The 21,017-nt window shown below is 39.8% G+C and overlaps 1 protein-coding gene across 5 annotated transcripts in view; it reads right to left on the bottom strand.

The window, feature by feature from the left end:
• Positions 1–231: 231 nt before the first annotated feature.
• The window catches only part of GABRB1 (gamma-aminobutyric acid type A receptor subunit beta1), a 439,900-nt gene continuing 419,114 nt past the window's right edge, over positions 232–21,017 (bottom strand). For all 5 annotated transcript variants that reach the window (XM_035293755.3, XM_054253375.2, XM_035293756.3 and 2 more), the window contains 2 exons: positions 20,414–20,658; positions 232–1,079 (listed from right to left, as the gene is read on the bottom strand). In XM_035293755.3, coding sequence (XP_035149646.1) covers positions 735–1,079; positions 20,414–20,658 — 590 coding nt within the window. In that variant the 3' untranslated portion in view covers positions 232–734. The remainder of the gene's footprint in view (positions 1,080–20,413; positions 20,659–21,017) is intronic.

A 21,017-nucleotide genomic window follows, 5' to 3' on the forward strand; every position in this document is an offset into this window, starting at 1 on the left:
TCTGAGAAAAGCATTTTTCAGAATATCCAGCTTAATGGTGCGGTGAAGATGTCAGGTTGGGATTGCGTAACCTTGACCAGCTCGTGCCCTTCCTTCCCTCTTCTTCTGTGGAGCTGTGGAGCCCTTTTACAACAGACATGGGAGAATTTATGGGTAGTGGGGAATCTTCCTTTCCTTTCTAAGCTCCTTTTCCTTTTGCTTCTTCCTGGAAATCTGTAACTTGTCAATGGCTTTGTTTTTTTCATCTGCAATCCTGGAAATTGTGGTTTTTTTCTTTCTTTCTTTCTTCTTCTTCTTCTTTTTTTTTTTTTTTTTTTTTTTTGGCAATGTAAGATTGTTACAGTTTACCAGGAAGCAGTGCAGGCGGACAGCAAGGTCCTCTTTTCATTTTGACTTAAAAAATAAATCAGTAAAATCCGGCACAACTAGAAAAGACTGCTAAAGATCTACCTATCTAACTTCTCTCTTTGTGTTTGTTTGTAAACATGGCAATTAATAGAGCTCTTAAAGAGCTGATAACCTGGACCACAGTAGACTGAAAAAAAATAATTATTTTTTGTTTTGTCTTTTTGAAGTAAACATGGTGCAGTAATAAAACATATGCAAGACCTAAAACCAATTGGATGGCTGAATCTCTTACCTCAAGAAACACAGCAGTATCGCTGTTGGGGACCTGTAAGGTTAAAAAACAATAGAAGAGGAAAGTAGTCTAAATGGAACCCTTAGAACAGACCTCAGTGTACATAGTAAAGCCAATAAACGACATTAAAAAGAGAAAAGGTGATGGGGAAAAACATTCGGGACCACTTGTCTATGGAATTCACGTCAGTCAAATCGGGGATTTTGACTTTGAGCTGGGAGGCGCGCCTGCGGATGCGCCCCTTGCTGGGCACCCCGTGCCGGTCCAGGGCGCGCCCGTAGGCTTCGCGGCTGCTCAGGGGCTTGCGGTACTGGATGCTGGCGCTGTCGTAGGAGTACATGGTGGCCTTGGGGTCGCTTACGCTCGTGAGCACTTCAGAGCCACCTGTCTCGTTCCGGATTTCCAGGGTGCTGAGGAGAATGTTGCCGTGGGCATCGACCTGATGGTAAAAAAAAAACAGGCTCAGACACAAGTCTCAGGACCTTTGCTGTTTTCATTAACCTGTCACTAATGACACTCGTAAGGCTCATTAAACATTGTCTCCCTAAACATTAGGTTTGATATGCCTCCTGGACATGGAGATTATCTATCTATCTATCTATCTATCTATCCATCCATCATCCAACTAGCTAGCTAGCTATTCATCATCCATCCATGAATGCCTTTATCCATACTCCATTCATCCATCCATCCATCCATCCATCCATGCATCTATATCTATCCATGTATTTATCCATCCATGTATGTATCCATCCATCCATCCATCCATCCATCCATCCGTCCATCTGGCCATGCAGCTATCTAATCTATCTGTTATCCATCTGTCTACCTATCTATCTTTCCATCATCCATCCATGCATCTATCTATCCATCATCTATGTATCTATCCATCCATACATGCATTTGGCCATCCATCCAACTATCTATGTATCTATGTATATCTATCTATCCCTTCACGTATGCATCTATCATCCATCCAGCTATCATCCATCTAGCCATCATCTCTATCATCTATCTCCACTCACATGTGTGTGTGTGGGGGGGTATTTCTTCTTGTTATACAAGTGATACATGGAAACAAAGCTACAAACACAAAACAAAAAAATAAAAATTCGTAATCTTACCTTCAGAGTCTATCATTAACAGCTCACTTGCCTTCCAGTCTTTTCTATGTTTATATACTTACAAACACAGATTCATTCATATATTTTGCCTTACCATCTGCTTTTCTCAGTAATACAGCCTGGGCATTTTTTCTTGTTAATAAATATTCCTCTGTGACATGTTTTATTAATAGCTTACATGAATAAACCATAATTGAATTAATCTGTTTTTAGATGTTAAGGTCTGTTTTACTTTTGCAGTATTATAAAAAAAAGTCTAGAAGCAATATTTTGTAGTTAAATCTTTGTGCATATTTATAATTATGTCCTCAGGCAAAACTGACATATATGATTAATGGGTCAAAGGATTCGTCTGAATATTGTTTGACTTTCATTCCTCTTACTGCTGTTCACTGATGCTTCATGCGGTTCCAACGATACCTATCCTAGGTTTCCTGGTTCTTCTCTATGCTATGCCCACACGTACCCGTTTGGAACTACAAACAGTGTGAACACAGATTGGCTTAGAATGTCACCTTGTTTAACTTCAAGCTGACATACTTTGCAAACTGACTTACCTGGACGGGATATGGCTTATACATAAAAATGAGCTTTAAGTACTTCCAAGGCCACTACACGGAGCTGTGCTAACACGTGTATTAGCATAGTGCCTGACTTATAGTAAGGGTTCTAAATGCTTTTGAATGAGATTAATCTTAGTAAACACTTAACACACTAGGTATAGGTAAGGAGGCGAAAGAGCCTGGTGAGGATGAGATAGAGAAAAACATAGGAAGCAAATACAAACAAGAGGGAAAGAAAAGAAAGGGACAGAGGATAGATAGCATGTGATGGTGCAACCGTAGTACAGTTCAGAGAATTAAAATTTATTGAGGCTCCACCATGAGCCTAGCATATATATTTCTTAACACAGCAACGCTATTCTAAAAGGCCATCCCATCCCCATTTTATAGATAAGGCAACTGAGATTTAGAACAGTTAAAAATCTGGTTCTTAACTCAGTTAAGTGCCAGCTCTGATATTAGAACCTATGTGTATCTGACTCAGAGTTCAAGCCCTTTCTACTGAAAGGAACATGTCACAGTCCTTGGCCTTTGTTACACCACACAGAAAGTTCAGTGATGCATTTATTAGCTTTAAGACTTGAGTCGGTCAGAGAGAGAAATGGCAACTGACTCTGGCTTCTGTCATCTCTCTCTCCCTTTTTATCTATCATCATTTTCCTCTGTGAAGCACTGCGCTTCAGTCTAATTGGGCTACCCACATGCCCTGACCCTATACATCTATTGGTGACTTTATTCAGGGAGTTACTATTATTATTATTATTATGTTGTTGTTGTTGTTAATGACTACTATTTATTGAATTCTACTGTGTAATTTATCTCAGTAATTTCAGTAATTGAATCTTACTGAGTAATTCACCTTAGTTATAACAACGCTATGACACACATGGTATCCTAATTCAGCAGACAGGGAAACAATGCTCAAAGAAGTTAAGTAAATTAAACTGATTAAACAATAAGTCCAAATTTGGGATTAAAATAGAGAATATTCTTTGTCTCAAATATTATTTTATTTCCTCTTTGTATATTAATCAAATCAACCTGTTTTGGCCAAGGCTCAATTTAAATCCTACTTTCTCGTGTATCTTTGTACTTTGCCTGCCTATAGTCACCTCCAAAACTTTCTCCCAACATTTATTGAGTGCTTACTGTGTGACAGATAAAATGTTAGGTGACCAAGGATATATGCTTAGCAGAACTAGCATCCTTACCCTCAAAAACCCTTAGCCCTTACTTTTACAGCAGAATTTACAAACTCGGCCACCTACAGGGACCAAAAAGCATGGCCGAGTAGAGCCAGTGAAAGTAAGTAATTGAATGAAGCTAGGGAGTGGTGATGCCGATGGGGATTTGGAGAGCAGATGTCTAAGGAGGAGACTGCAACTCAGCTCCAGTTGACGACTACACTGAATGAATTAGACCCTAATGTTGCCAGATCACCCCCTTTACCAGAAAACCTGAACATACTGATTTTTATTTGGTCTTTTTTTTTTTTTGAGACGGAGTTTCGCTGTTGTTACCCAGGCTGGAGTGCAATGGCGTGATCTCGGCTCACCGCAACCTCCGCCTCCTGTGTTCAGGCAATTCTCCTGCCTCAGCCTCCTGAGTAGCTGGAATTACAGGCACGCGCCACCATGCCCAGCTAATTTTTTGTATTTTTAGTAGAGACGGGGTTTCACCATGTTGACCAGCATGGTCTCGATCTCTTGACCTCGTGATCCACCTGCCTCGGCCTCCCAAAGTGCTGGGTTTACAGGCATGAGCCACCGTGCCCGGCCTGGTCTCTTTTTAAAGTTGGCTCGGTAGTGTAAAAATTATCTTCAGGTCAGATGAAACATATCTGTGTTCAGATCTGGCTTTTGCATGACCAGTTAGGGACCTCTTTTTTTTATTTCCATTCACATATCCTTTAGCATATATTACTTTGTGTTGATACCGATTTTTAGGTTACAGTTCTATTTTCCCAACCAGAGCTACTGGGGTGCTCAGAGGATAGATAATGAGGGCCTGGACTAGGACAATGTAGCAGAAAGAAAAGGAAAACTACACTAAAGATGAATTTTTGAAAAATGTTTAAAATAGAAGTGAAACTGATTTGGCCACAGGATTAGATTTGTAGCACAAGGAAGGGAAGGTGATCTGGAAACTGTCAGCCTGTTAGGCTGAAAGGATTATATTGCCATCAGCAGAAATGGGTGTTTAGTGTATGTTGCATGTATGGGGAAAAAGGAGTTTGTTGTTTTGGTTGAATTTGTGATAGACGTTAGGCATCCTTGTGGTGGTGTCCAGCAAGTAATGTATACGTGGTGATAACTGGGATAATGTTGGGGCTGAGATTATTTTAGGAGTGGGAGGTAGCTATGGGGTTGGTGAAAGAGACACAGAGAAACTACAGAGGTAGAGAACAAACGACAGAATGCTATGAAGAGAAATTCCAGAGGGGAGATAGGTATCCAGAAGGAGAGAATGGTTAGAAGTGTTTCAGAGAGAACAGGGAGAATGAAGAAGGCTCATAGGGTTATCAATAAGGGCATTTGTGGTTTTAGAATAAAAACTGAAGCAGAACCCGCATTGCAAGGGATTAAAGACTGAATTGGTAGCAAGGAAGAGAAGGGAGTTTGTATGGACTCCCCTTTTCAAAAGTTTGCAGGTCAAAGGAAGAGAAGAAATGAAAGCATTAGCTCACATATATCCTTAGAGATATAAGAGTGAAGCATAATATTGGGAGTGACAAGTTTTCAATCAAATGCTAACGGTATAATATAGACCATGATTAGGGATTCATCAAAGTGAGAAATCACTGGGGGAGGGGGTCACAGAAGCCTTCATGTCACAGTGGGGCTTGCATTGAGTTTTAAAGGATGGGTAGGACAGAACAAAAATTGAGAGTTGAAAGCTATGTTATTATTCTAGTTTTATTACCTACTCAGAAATGGTCTTGGACAAGTCTGGGTCTCAGTTCCCTTATCTATAAGTGGAAGATTTTCATTAGATAATCTCAAGGATTGGCTTCCAATCTTTGACAGTTTTTTATTATGAAGAACATTCCAGGTGAAAGACACAGCATTCAAAAAAAAAAAAAAAATTCTTGTAAAATGGAATCACCTGGTCTGTACTGTATGCATCATTAAGTTATATTATTATGAATCTCTCTAAGTAAACAAAGTTGCTAGAATTTAGAATCAGCCAGTGAAGCATACAGATGCTTCTAATTAAACAGAAGTCAGGGTTAACAAGGGACATTTTATTAAGCCATTTTAGTTAGCCTTGGTGCAGATTCAAACATGCCTAGAAATTGTATGAGGTTTATCAGTTTGTGCAAATCCCCCAATATTCTCTGTCACTGAAAGCTAGAAATCATAGCTTTAAGTGGGTTGACATTTAAAATAATGGATCTAGTTCTGCAACTATCCATGAAAGCTGATTACATTAGCACAGAGTTTTACATCAACATCACCATGTTCTTTTCATGGAAAAATTTTAAAGTAGCCGTATAACGATTCTTGCCCACTTCCATTTTCTTTCTTACCCAGAGTAGGACTTGTCCTAAAGGCTGTTAACAGACTTGTGTGTGTGTGTGTGTGTCTGTGTGTGTGTGTGTGTGTATACACATGCTCATGCATTTCTTCTGCAGTGTGATATTTTATCCCTCGCCATCCAGCTTTTTGCTGTCAGGTAAGGTATTCATGTGGTAGCCTTACCACTGCTGACATCCACAAGTTTCTGGTTGGCTCTGCCATATCCCCTTTCCCTTGGAGAAGAGTGGCTTTCCCTTTGCCTCAACCATATCAGAGCATCAAAGGTAGTCTTATATCTGAAGCTGACACAGCTTTCCAAAAATAATATCCATGGAGAAAGGGCTATTGTTTTCTCATATCATCAGGGAAATCAAGAAGTCATGTTGTACATTGCTTCAACATCGGCAGTGGTCAAATGCTGCCTAATTAATACAGAAATATCAAAATATCAATATCTGAGTTGAGCACAATCCAGACTGAAGATTTTTAAACCCTGAGGCAGAAGGAAGTGAGGCAAGTTAACATCGTTAACGTACTGGATTTCCAGGGCAGATACAGACCAGCAGATTTTTTAAAAGTTGCTGATGTTGAAAGAACTGTTCTGTGGGATAATCATTCCCCACTCTTCACAGTGCCCTCAAGTATGGGAATTCCCACTCCAAGCCCTAGGAGAGAATCTAGAAGAGGGACATGTACAATCTCTTTTCTCCTTCTCCCCTCTCATTGCTCTCCACTGACCTATCTGATAGGTATATTTAGAAGAAGGAGCAGTCATGCTAGGCTCTGTGCCTTCTGGGATTTTGTGTCTCTGATCTGCTTACTGAGAGAGTGCAGTGCAGATAGGAGTCTGGGTGTTGAATCCTGCTGTGCTTTTGGGTAAAGTCTGCGGTTATCAGTTCCAGTGATTGGGGAGGTAAGTCTGTTTCTGGTTGGAAGGAAGGACTAGTATCTTAATCATACATTCCTCAAACCAACATAACAAAATTTTTTTAAAAAAAATATGGAGTGTCATTGAACCTACATTTAGAGAAAATGAATGTAATTATTAATAAGGCTTCAGGAGAGCCAATCAAAAAACCCCTCCTCTTCCACTTCAGATAGATGATCAGTAGAGGGGAGCAGAGAATGCAGCTTTTTGATCTGTAGCCGCAAGGGCTTGGCAATATTTCACTCTCACTGCACTCCTTGTTAGACAGGCATATTTCCTGTGCTGCAAAAGGTAATTTTATAGGCAGTACATGGATAACCATTTAAAATGTTAATAGTTCATGCATTCACTCACTCATTTATTCAATCGATGTTTACTGAGGAACTATGCCTCGGGCACTGTTCCAGATGCTGATGAAGACATCAGCCCCTCCATAAGCAATAGAACATCATGTCCCTCATTTTAAAAATTCAGAGATCTCAACAAATAAAGCCTCTTGATGGTGCAGTCTCCTGTACAAACACTGGGACCCTGACCCTCTATTGATTCTAAATGTTTTGCCAGACAAATATTCTGACCTATTTCAATTGCAGGTTATCAGTGCTCTTTTCAACAGCCTCTTTGAAGTTTGCTCTCTTGAACCACGATGTCCACCTTTTTCTTGTCTGCTGAGCCTTTCTCTCATCTTTTTCCTGAAGGTCATGACACCCAGCCTTAAGGCCTGCTGACCACAGACAAGTCCCAGAGGGGCTCACATATAAAGAAAAGCCTGGATTTTTATTTCGTAAAGGCCTGAGATGGCAGAGACAATCCAACTTCTGGCTGGTGAACACTTTCCTTCCTTCCTGCAGTGCACTGCTTATAAACAATATTATCTTGTTCTTAAATTCTAACTCTGATGACACGACAGTCTTGGGAAGATGGTGGTGAGCAAAACAGACAAGGTTCTTGAAATACTGGTGCTCACATTGTTATGGAGGAAAATGGTCAAAATTACTTTTTAAAAAATCAGGTAATATTATGAAGAAAACAAAACAGCTGTATATATCTTTTAATGTATGTAGGAAAATATGACCAATTAGTGATTGTGTACATATTTTTCTTAACATTATATTCATGCTCACATTTCATTATTACAAGGGGTAAAACCTAAAGTAATTCATGTTTTCTTATTTTGTCCTGTGCCTTACTGCAGCAGAACCTAAAGGATGGCTCTGCATGGTGTTTAGAGGCATCAAAATCTCAACATGGCCAGAGCAGAGCTCTTGATCCTCTTTCTTCCCATCCAACTTGTTGCTTCCACTGAGTATCACATTAGAATGTTACTCCAAGAGGGCAGGGATTTTGTGTTATTCACAACTGTTTCCCTGAAGCCAAGAAAAGTACTTGGCATATAGAATGATTCAATAAATATGTGTGAAATGAATGAATGGGGATAAATACATTGGATATAGTGGTTAATTGTGTGTGTCAACTTGGTGAGGCTGTGGTATCCAGTTGCTGGGTCAAACACTAGTCTAGATGTTGCTGAGGAGGTATTTTGTAGAGGTAACTGGCATTTACAGTTACTGTAAGTAAAGAAGATTATGCTTGATAATGATTTGGCTGGGCCTCATGCTGTTGGTTGAAAGCTTTGAGAGCAAACACTGAGGTTTCCAGTTAAAGAAGAAATTCTGCCTCAACACTGTAATCTACAAATATTGTCCAAGTTTCCAGCATGCCCTGCAGATTTCAGGCTAAAGATTGCAACACCAATTCTTTGTCTGAGTTTCCAGCCTGCAACCTGCCTGACAGATTTTGGAGTTGCCAGTTTGTACAATTGCAGGAAGTGATTCCTTAAAATAAATCTCTTTTTTATTTGTATGCTAGTTCTGTTTCTCTGGAGAGCCCTGACTGATACAAAAGGCATGCCAAAAATTATAGGGTGATTCTCAAATGACTGAAGTCCAGAGAACACTGATGTGATGGCTGTACTATTTCTTTCTGTAACAGAAACCTGAAGCGAATGTGCAAATTTATTTTCTAGCTTGGGTTCAGCCTTTCTTCCACCCCTTCTGTCTCACTCACGCTCTCCTCTCTGTCCCAACATCCTCAATGAGTGCTTTAGGCTACGAAAATGTTGCCACTCACTGAATTGAACTGCTCTGGATATTTTCAATATATAAATGTAGTTGAACTAATTTTAGTGTGATTGGAATAAAATATAATCTTGTTTTCAGTGGCAGTTTTAAAGCCCTGTAGAGGAATACCTCTGGGCTCAATCCGCTTTGCAAACAGTGAGTTATTTCCTTCTTGCTAGTCAATTCAATTAGATTCATATTTACGGAGTGGTTCTGAAGCACAGAGCAGGAAACCAAGTGAAGTGGAGCTGGCTACATACAGAATGAGTTAATTCACTGTCCTCAAGAAGCCTACACTCTGCTGAATGAAGCCAACCAGTGCGAATAGCTGCCTGCCCCTGTAGAGAACAGACAGTTTCAACAGCCCAGGCTTCCTCTTCCCATCCCTCTCATGGAATGTACCGCATTTGCTGTTGCTGTCAGTCATTTGCTTTCACCCGGGCTGCCAAACCCTGATCTCTTAGCCTGGAATTCCTGAAACCTTTTTTGGTGGGTAGGAAATGGGAGGTTCTGCTGATGTTTTGCATGTACCTTTGTATGTCCTGAAAGCTGTGGCAGAAATGGAAACTTTATTATCATTTTGAGAAAGAACAGAAGATTAAGTACAAATGTACATAAATCAAAGACAAATATATTATTCAGGAAACAGAAAAGGAGAAAAAGATAAAGATAAAATGAAACAACTGGCAATTTTCCAGAACATTACTCAGGTAGATACAGTTATCCTGGATTCCTTTCTTTTCCTTATTTCTCCCATTCTATGTTTTAATAGGTCCAAATTGCTCTGCTTTTAAATGTATCCTGATTCTGTTCACTTTTTTCTTTCTTTTTTAATGTTTCATTTTTATGAGCACATAGCAGGTGTATTCCATGTCTCCTTCTTTCCACCATCACCTCTTGAAGCTTAAGTGATCTTCTTCTTTCCAAAAATAGCTACCCAGGCTATCTACATAGAAGCTGGAGCAATCCTTTAAAAATGTAAAACAGGGCAACAAAGCTAGACTACACCCTCCCCCCCAAAAAAAGTAAAACAGGCCGGGTGCAGTGTCTCACACTTTGGGAGGCCGAGGTGGTAGGGTCACATGAAGTCAGGAGTTCTAAACCAGCCTGGCCAACATGGCCAAACCTCGTCTCTGCTAAAAACACAAAAATTAGCTGGGCATGGTGGTGGGTGCCTGTAATCCCAGCTACTAAGGGAGGCTCAGGCACAAGAATCACTTGAACCCAGGAGGCAGAGGTTGCAGTGAGCCGAGATTGCGCCACTGTATTCTAGCCTGGATGACAGACACCCTGTCTCAAAAAATAAAAAGTAAAACAAAGGATGTCTATTCACATCATCTGTTTACTCTGTTTATATCTTCTGGTTAATTTTCAAGACATGGAATGAAATCCAGATTTCTCATCCTAGTCCGAAAGCATTATGTGGTTTGAATCCTGTGTGTACCTCAGCTCTCATTTCCTACCACGCTGCTTTTTGAGCGCTGTTCCAGCCACGCCAGACTTTTTTTGGCTATCTCTTTTAGTTTTGTTTTATTTTGTTTTTTGAGATGGAGTTTTGCTCTTGTTGCTCAGGCTGGAGTGCAATGGCACAATCTCAGCTCACCGTAATCACCACCAACCAGGTTCAAGTGATTCTCCTGCCTCAGCCTCCCGAGTAGCTGGGATTACAGGCATGCACCACCACACCTGGCTAAAGTTTTATATTTTTAGTAGAGACAGGGTTTCTCCATGTTGGTCGGACTGGTCTCGAACTCCTGACCTCAGGTGATTTGCATGCCTCGGCCTCCCAGAGTGTTGGGATTACAGGCAGGAGCCATGGTGCCCAGCCTTTTGTCTGTCTCTTGATACTCCTAAGTCCACAGGACATTTACATCTGCTATGCTTCTCTTGTAGAATGCTGTTTCTTGCCCACATTGTTACCTAGCTAGCTTCTCATCATTTTCTTTACCATAATTATCATTGCCTGCCATTATATCATGCATTTATTCACATATTTGTCAATTACCTCAACTGGAATAAAAGCTCCAGGAGGGCAGGAGCTTCTTTTGTTGTTCATTGCTACTCAGCATGTCCTCCTTGCTTTTCCAGAACTGAGCCTAAGATACATTTTGCTGAGTAAATGTCTGCAGAGTGGGGAAATCTGAAACTCACACTTTGAGCCATCTTTCTGAACTCTGAGATTCAATGGCCAAGGACACGTGCAGGGGTGGTTGGAATCTCTAGGATCTCTGGGGTTGTGGTTCTCAGACGTTGAGGTGTATCTGAATGAATTGGGAAGACTGCTAAAACCACCAGTTTGAGTTCATCTCATTTTAGATTAAGATCCTTCTAGTCTATATTCCACCCAAACATCCCAAGGGTCCTAGGTGGTTATGATGGTTGCCTGTTGGTTTGACCTATCTGATTCCATTCTACCTTCCTCTGATGATAATGCCCTGATGTTTTTTTGGTGCATGTGGTTGAAGTATGCCTGATTGCATCTTCTAGGCTTAAAGGACATGCATGTAACCCAGACCTGGGCATTTAGCGTTTTCCATCTTTCTGGTGAGAAGAATTGACTTCTGCATGAAAATATGACAAGTTTGTCCAAAAAGACTCAATTCTAGGCCTTTTTTTGTTATAACTATTTGGTATAAGAAATAATTTTGTACTGATTTCAAACAGCTTTAACACTATAAACTCGGAACTTTGGGACTACCATGAGGAAAGGGTCTACTGAAAATAAAGTCAATATAAAAAAAGCAGAACTAAGAGATGAAGAGAGACACTTTCTGACATATTCTTTGCACACCTGGAACACCACATGTGAAACTAGGACCATGCTTGGGCCTTTCAGTTGTGTGGCCCAATAAATCCTTCTCCCTCCTCTTTTATTTTTAATTAAGGTAGAGTTCTTTCTTGTTCACCCAAAGAGTTCTAGATACCTGGGTAGACAAAAAAAAAAAAAAAAAAAAAATTGAAAACAAGAGACAGAGATTCCTAAAAAGGAAAATTAGACTTCAGAAGACTGGAGATAAGATAGGATTAAATCAAGGCTAGACAACAAAAAGTGAACGAAGCCAGATTTGGGCAGGGTTTGATGAATAAAGAAGTTCGTGAAGTATCAATATCAACACAGGCTGTCAGTAGAAATTCTGGATGCTAGGTATAGATGGTGAAAGTTCCACTGAAGGCAGGGTGAGTTTTTCAGTCGGCCTGAAGACCCAGGCTCAAAGGCTGACAGATATGAAGCTGTTTCAAGCTGGACCTAAAGACAGAGCTGTACAACTTTACAATGCCCGCCTTCACCTGCACATTGCATCCTGGAAGTAACCACAATACAGAGCTGATTCACATTTAGAAAGTTGTCTGAAAGTGTTTGGGTGACTCACCGCAGTGAATAGGAATGGGAGCGAAGAGGCCAAATCATAATACTAACATCTGATTCTAAGGGGAAAAAAATCGATTTCTTGACTATTGGGGATGCAACTGCGCATTTGGTGTTGTGAAAGGAAAATAAATCTTGGGACCCCAAAATCACTAAGCTAAAGCGAAAACCTGCCTCCCATTCTATTCAAAGTAACCCCTCTGCTCACTGAGATAAATGCATATCTGACTGCCTCCTTTGGAGAGGTTAATCAGAAACTCAAAAGAATGCAACCATTTGTCTCTCATCTACCTATGATGTAGAAGCCCCCTCCCTGCTTCCAGTTGTCCCTCCTTTCCAGACTGAACCAATGTTCATCTTACATATGTTGATTGATGTCTCATGTCTCCCTAAAACGTGTAAAACCAGACTGTTCTGACAACCTTGGGCACATGTCCACAAGACCTCTTGAGGCTGTGTCATGGGCACATGTCCTCAATCTTGGCAAAATAAACTTTCTAAATTAGCTGAGACCTGTCTCAGATACTCAGGGTTCACAGTATGAATCTTTGGCAGACTCTCTGGTGTCCCGTGTGACACTGAATGACTGTGAATCGGTCTCTGCTCACAGACGACCCAAGCTACCATTTCAGCCATTTCATTTATTTTCAAATGGACAGGCATTGTGGCCAGTATATACAACTGAAAAAGTTACGGATGAGTATAAAAGTGGCCCGGAGGTAGCTTACTCACAGCCTGGTTGTACTGCGAAATCTATCTTTCAAGACTCTAAATACCATCTCTAGTTTCAAATGATGCCCGAGGGGCTTATGAATCTACAGTCTTCATCACCTTAGAGGTTGAAACTCTCCTAATGTCTGGATCTAGCATCTGCACTGATATAAAAAGATGCTTCAGAGCAGCTGGAGGAAATATAAATCAAGACAAAGCAAGCACTCCTGAAGCTTCAGTACAAATACCCCTTGACCTAACTGCCTCGCCAAAGCTATCGAAAGTAATGTGTAATAACTGAACAGGGCCACTCTATGCTCCAGTGAACCAAGGCAAATACTGAGGAAATCCCTCAAATGAAAATTGTCTGGGACCAGAGCACAGATGTCATCTAAATGTAACTGTTTACATGCATCGAAGAGTAGAGAATCATCCAACCATTATATTAAAAAAATTTAATAGTCTTTTTTATATTTTTGAGTTTAACCAGGGGGTAGCAACTTAAAATACCACACAGTTTGCATTATTAATGTAACAGCTGAAACAACATGCTGAACAGATGAAGTAATATACTTGCTTTGTCATTGACATATTATCTGTCTGGGCTTCTGTTTTTAGAAGAGGACAAGAAAGTTAGGAACTACAAAACCTAAGCAGATGCAGGAATGATTATAACATGCATGAGATGGTACTGCTGTATTATTATCCCACCTAAATATAAAGAAGTTTATAAAATTGATACAGGAGATAGAAGGAAATTATTTAGACAGATAGTAAGGGCAACAGAGTCCTTGGTGGAATTTCTGTTTTAACAAAAAGCAGCCCTTGAATCATTTCTTTTCTAACAAAGAGCAGCCTGAAAAATCAAACTGTAGACATAGATAAGCAAGTTGGAAGCCTGCACGGGCGAATGCTGGAAGCTGTGCCATTAAAAAAGGGCTACCTGGAAGACAGGTATGTTCAGCATGAAGGCTCCATCTTCCCTTTTCTTTGTCACCCCAGGTGCAGTACAGAAGCAGGCAGCATGGTGCTAGCCAGGTAGAGAACCCACATGAATAATAAAAATTCGAGTGGGGTGGCTAGCTCTTTTGCACATTATGCAAATGGCACATCTAGCCTTAACCAGTTTTTTTGAGCCTCATGCAAATGGAAAACCTGGTCTGACCAATCTTTCATGCCCTATGTAAATCAGACACCACCTCCTCAAACTCAACTATAAAACCCCTTTTATTTTGCCACAGACCGGAAGACCCACTTGAGACCCCTCTCTCTGTAGAAGAGAGTTTCCCTTTCTTTTGCCTATTAAACCTCTGCTCTTAACCTCACTCCTTGTGTGTCCATTTCCTTGATTTCCTTGGTGTGAGACAATGAACATTGGCATCACCCCTCAGATGAACGGTGCCACCTCAAAATCTTAGCCATAATGCTCCTTTAAAGATTACATGTAATGCTATACGACACTGTGATTCAGAAAGAATACCAGAGGTCGATATAGGCATGCTTAAAATATTTTTTTTGAAAGTAAAAATGATAGGCACAGTAAGACAGTCTAGAGCAGAAGCTGAAGTGGAATATAGTCTCTTTTCCTAACTTATTATGAATATGTAAGAATTTTATAAGACTGGAAGTCTTGTGTGGTTTCTAAATATATCTTAAATGGAGAATGGCTCTCCAGCATTCATTCATTCATTCAGCAAGTACTTATTTGGTATCTACCTTTTAGCTATTGAGAAAAGAACAACAAATATAATAGATAAGGGCCCTATGGTGTATACTTGGGAAACTGTAGCCTAATAAGAGAAAGGGATGTTAAAAGATAATTATACAAATAAACATATACTCACTATCATGGGAGTCCTATTGTGGAAAAGCACAGGATCCCATGATAACAATTAACAGAGATAAATCAAGAGTGAGGGTGTCTGTTAGGGCATCCCCAGAGTAGTAGCATTTATGATTAGAACTGCTACAGTCGAGAAATTGAGAGAAGCCTAATATGACTTTCAATTTCGCGAATACTTTTTTCTGTTGTATACAGTGTGATGTTAATCCATCTAATAAAAAGTTCAATTTTGTGATTTCCATTGTTCCATTTTTATAGTTTCAACTATCTTCTGAAACTCTCCATCTCTTATCAATTTTTTCTATTGACTTTATTTTAAACCTTTTATTTGGATTTTTTTTTTTGAGACAGAGTTTCGCTCCTTACCCAGGCTGGAGTGCAATGGCGCGATCTCGGCTCACCGCAACCTCCGCCTCCTGGGTTCAGGCAATTCTCCTGCCTCAGCCTCCTGAGTAGCTGGGATTACAGGCACGCACTACCATGCCCAGCTAATTTTTTGTATCTTTAGTAGAGACGGGGTTTCACCATGTTGACCAGGATGGTCTCGATATCTTGACTTCGTGATCTACCCGCCTCGGCCTCCCAAAGTGCTGGGATTACAGGCTTGAGTCACCGCTATTTGGAAATTATTATAGATCCCCAAAAAGTTGTGAAGTTGGCACAGAGGGGCCCCATGTACCCCTCACCCAGGTTCTCCCATTGATTACATCTTACATAACTATGATATAATATCAAAACCAGGAAAATGACATGGGCATAAAGTGTGTATGGTTCTATGTAATTTTATTGCATATGTAAATTCATGTAATAGGCATTCCAATTAAGATACAGAACTCTTCCATTATTGCAAAGATCTCCCTCACACTATTTCTTTATAATCAGTCACACCCATCCCCACCATCACCAACTCCTGGCAACCACTAATCTGTTTCCATCTCTATAATTTTGTTATTTCAAGAGTGCTATATAAATGGAATAATATAGTATTATAACCCTTTAAAACTGTCTTTTTTTTCACTCAACATAATGCCTTTGAGAGACATCCAAGTTTTTGCATGTATCAAGAGTTCATTTTTTTTTTTTTTTTATTGGAATAGTACTCATAGTATGAATATACCACGGTTTGTTTAACCGTTAATCTATTGTAGGATATTTTGGTTGTTTCCAGTTTTGGGCTATTTCTTATGAACTTTTAAATACATTAACTATAGTTGTTTATACTAATTATCTTTTAGGCCAGCATTTGAGACTTTTATAGGTATGTTTCTATTGATGATGTTTTTTTCTTGATGACCCCATTTTCCTATTTTTTCTCATGTCTAGTAATTTTTTACTATATATTAGATATTTTAAATGATGCACCATAGAAATTCTAGATTCTGCTGTCTTCCCCAAAGAATGTTGAATTGGGTTTGGTAGGCAGGTATATGACTCACATATCACCCAGAATATGTGGAGACATAATTTTATGTGTCATTAGGGTGAGCCTATTTTAGTTTTTCCCTTAACCCAAGGGGAAACCCTTATTCTTGTGACTTAGCCTTTATTCCTAAGGTATAAGCCTCTGGAGATTTTTAAGGAAAGCCTAATGTTCTTACCACCCCCACACTCCCCAATAGGCTGGACTCAAACTCCAAACTCTGACTTTTATATGGTGGACAGCAACTAAATCTCTGTTCATTTTTCTTTCCCCCAGCTTCTAGCTATTTTTTCTTTCTGAGCCCCTTGGTATTTAACCTGTACATTTGTAACTCAGGGATCAACCTGGGGAAGTTTACACTCAGATGATGAGTTTCTGCTTTGCCTCACTTCTGAAATTTCCAGGAACTCTGGAAGAATCAAACTCCATGATCTGACTCCTCAGGCCAATACAACTGTAGTTTCTGCTGAAGTTTTGTGGGCCTGACATCCCTCAGACTGGGACATGGCTTCAGGGGAAAAGCTGCATAAACATGGATTTCACACAGTGTGGTTTCTTTCTTTTGAAGGTTGATCCTCTTTTAGTTTTTGCTTGTTTTGGAATAGTTACTCTTCCATGTCTTAAAGCAGATTTTAAAAAATGTGTTTACAGTTTATTATTTCTATCAATAGGATGATTAGTCTGATACAAAGTACTCTGTCTTGTTTTAATATGATTTGTTTTTGAATTTTGTTTTAATTATGTCTATTTTCCTGTGGAAATTATTTGTGGCGTTCCTAGGCTAACTTTCCATAAATAAAAACATATTTTTAAAAAAATCTCCTTTAAGCATTGTCTCCTGACAATTGAGGAATTTTTCAATTCTTTCTCCTTTACTTCAAAATTGAAATAGTCAATTTACCAAAAATAAAAGTTTACTGATTTGAGAGCCAAAGAATTCTTACAACATTTAAGCCCAGTGTTACTCAAACAGCCTGCTTATGAAATGAAGATCAGTCAAATGCGAACATTTTACATATTTATTATCCAGTCACAAAGTCCTCTTCAGGGCTTATACATTTAGATATGACATGACACAGGCTTTCCTCCCGCCTTTATTCAACCTTTATCATCTTAAAAAATTTCTCTGATATCCTAATGTGGAATCAAAACCTTAAAGTGTTTGCTTAACGTTTGTTTTATGGTCTTTTTGTTTTATCTGAATAAATTGATTCCAGTTTGCTTGACCATCCATTTTGATAGGGACAGGAGACAGAGACAGGAAAATTCTGGGAGGAAGAGGATGTTTCCCTGGTAAAGGCCTCACCCTCAAGCACGGAAACCCATGGCTCTAAACGGGAACAGGGATTCCTGTTTTATTGCCCAAATATTGCCTTTTGGCCCACCCTATCTTGTACCCATATAAACCCCAAACCCCAGGCTCCATGAGGAAAAGAGCTAAGGAGCAAAAAAGTGTCATAGCAGAGAAGGAGAGCAGAGGAGTGTCTGAACATCGAGAGGAGTTTGACTGGGGATGGTCGGAGAGATTGGCTGCGGGGTGGCAGAACTCCAGGGGAAGATTATCTTCCCACTCCAACCCCTTTACAGCTCACCGTCCATCTCACTGAGAGCCACCTCTGTCCGGCAATAAGATCCCCCACATTTATCATCCTTCGATTTGTCCATATGTCCCTATTCTTCCTGGACTTTGGACAAGAACCTGGGTACCACAAAGGCACTGAGCTGGCTACACTTAAGCTGTCTCCAGATGCAGAACTAAAGGAGCAATGTAAGGTGCCTGTTGGGGCTTTGGAGTTGCAGGCACCCACCCCTAGATGCTACCAAGGGCTGAGAGCCCAAAAGTCCTTGCCCTGGCTCCTACACCTGCCTGTCAGCATGCTCCCTCTCCCATAAGGAGTTTGAGTGTGAGGCAGCCCAAGAGATGAGCCACATCCCTGTCACATGTCTTATGAGGGGGATCAGGGAACTCTCCTGTTTCAATTTAATTACTCTCGCTAGAGAATATTGCTTTTTACTAATGGAATGGCCCTACTTTCTTCGTTATGCTTTCCTAAATTCTACTTATCTTTGAGTATCCATCCATTTCATGTCTTCTGAATTTTCCCACCACTGAACCTATTCCACCTTCTTTAGGTAGGGTTTTCCCTCATGACTTATAAATTAACACACATTCCAAGTTGTGCAGAGGATAAACTAGCATGTTTGGAAGGCAACTAAGATGAGGATGGGAATGGAAAAGAGGTGGCCTCCCAAAAAACTTTTGAAGCTGGTATGGTTACAATCAGACCATGGGAAGCTACTTCTTTTCAGGTATGCACCTGAAACTAACTGTCTTGTCTCATTTTACAGTCACCTCATGTGAGTATAACCTTCTTTCACCAAAAGATGAGAAGATTCTTGAGGGCAAATTATCATGTCTACTTCTCTCCCCTTAGCTTAGCACTGAACATAGTGCCTCATACAAAGATAGAAGTTTAAGTGATGCATGCGTTACTTTGAATTTTAACCACTTGGCTGAATCTGTAAGTTTTCTTTGCTAATTTTTAAACAGTATTTGTCCAAACTTTTGTCCTACTAAAGAGTACAATGACACGCCCTGAAAACTTATAATTTGGCCTCTGCTTGATGATCGAACCACATTTCATACTACTCTGCTTTCTCCCTCACTAATATGCTCTTGCTCTATTGCTCTTCTGTCAGTTCTTAAACACACAGGAACTCCTGCCTCAGAGCCTACACACTTGCTATTTCCTTTGCCTAGAATGGACAATGCATTTAGCTGCCTCTCGTCACGTAGGTCTCAGATCAAATGGTAATTCCACAGAGAAGACTTACCAAAGTGTCCCGCTCCATTAAATCTGACCCAAATACTCTCTTGTCCAGTACTCCATTTTCCTTTTTCTTCTTTTCATTTTTTTTTATTATTATTTTGAGACAGGGTCTCACTCTGTCACCCAGGCCGGCATGCCGTGATGCAATGTCTGCTCACTGCAACCTTTGCCTTTTGGGTTCACGCTATCTTTCCATCTCAGCCTCCCAAGTAGCTAAAGCTGGAGACAAACACCACAATGCCTAGCTAATTTACATATTTTTTGTGAAGACGAGGTTTTGCTATATTGCCCAGGCTGATCTCAAACTCCTAGGCTCAAGCAATCCACCTGCCTCAGCCTCTCAAAGTGCTGGGTTTACAGGCATGAGTCACTGTTTTATTTTCTTTTTAGCACTTACTAATACCTAAAATTATCCTTTTAATGTTTGTTTGTGTTTGTTTATTGTCTTCTCATGTTTGAACCTAAGCTCCATGACGCTGAGGAATTTTGTCTCATTCACATCAGCATCTCAAATGCCTAGAGCAGTGCCTACATGAACAAATACTTGAGTTGTCACCCTGTGTGCTATCTTAAAACAATTTGTGGTAGATACACATTTCCATGTACTTAATGGTAAATTGATTTCAGTGAAAATGGCTCAGAGGTAGAGGCTACAGAGATGTTTTTAAAAACTGAACAGATTATTCATTTAATTTTAGTTCCATCCAGTGAGAACACAGGTTATGAAATGTACCAATAAAAAAAACTCAGTTCTTTTTTTTTATTTTTATTTTTTTTAAAGGATTGGAGGTTTCAGTGGGACGGGGGAATCACAAGGAATCAGGTAAAACTCAGTTCTTATAACAACTCTGTGAGATAGATATACTATCATAATCTCCATTTTATGGATGGGGACACTGCAAGAAAAGGTTAGATAAAGACTTAAATAGATTGATTTGGCTGAAGCTGCAAAGTTAGTAAGTGAGAATCAAAACCAAGCAGTTTAATTTCAGTCTGTGGTTACAACCACTGTGCTACATCACCTCATCTGCATTTAGCAGTGCAGAGTGTATTTTGTCATTTACTTACCATGCAAATCTAGCATTATTACTTTGCATATACTTTTACAACTAGTTTAGAATAAATTATAATGGACGTGGGGTTGAGTTCCAGGGTATATTATTAATCAATATAGCCCTCAATCTAACTTCTTCATTCCTCAGTTCCCAAATATGTACAATGAAGGCTTGGTTGAGTGTTATTAAAGATCAACTAATATTTTATTAATTGTTTTTAAGTTATGAGAGCCCAGGCATCATGCTGCTGATGAATTTACCAAGAATATATTTAGGAATATTTAATGCCTTACCTGGACTTTATTCATCTCCAGTTTGTTCTTCTCATTGGCACTCTGGTCTTGTTTGCTAGCTCCCTTTTTCTGAGGGCCTTTCCCAAAGAAGATGTAATTTACAAAGGCATACTCCAGCAGAGCCAGGAACACAAACACAAAGCAACCCATCAGATAAATATCAATCGCTTTGACATAAGGGATCTTTGGCAGGGTCTCCCTGAGATGGGTGCTGATGGTTGTCATTGTGAGCACTGTCGTGATTCCTGTGAAAGAGAAAGACAAGGCTTATTTGAGGGCACCACTATTGAGTTCCTTTTTCAAGATTGAGAGGGCAGATGCCATTTCCTTATTGGTGTCCCTGAGTGATCACAGTAGCACGATAAACCACTGGACAAAAAGGGCAGATATTTTGAAAGACACGGCATTAGCCTCCCTACATAGTCCATTAATGAATCATAAAATAGAATGTGCAGTTAATTAAGAGTTGAAAACATTGTTTTTAATTGCACAAAATAAAAAGAAAAGCAGATGGAAAAGCAGATCAAAATCCCATTGAATGTCTCTCACTTTGTTACGTGGCCACATCTTCCTCCTTCCTTTTCACAGCATCTCATTCATTGTG

Source organism: Callithrix jacchus, chromosome 3, assembly GCF_049354715.1.
Source record: "Callithrix jacchus isolate 240 chromosome 3, calJac240_pri, whole genome shotgun sequence".
Taxonomy (NCBI): Eukaryota; Metazoa; Chordata; class Mammalia; order Primates; family Cebidae; genus Callithrix; species Callithrix jacchus.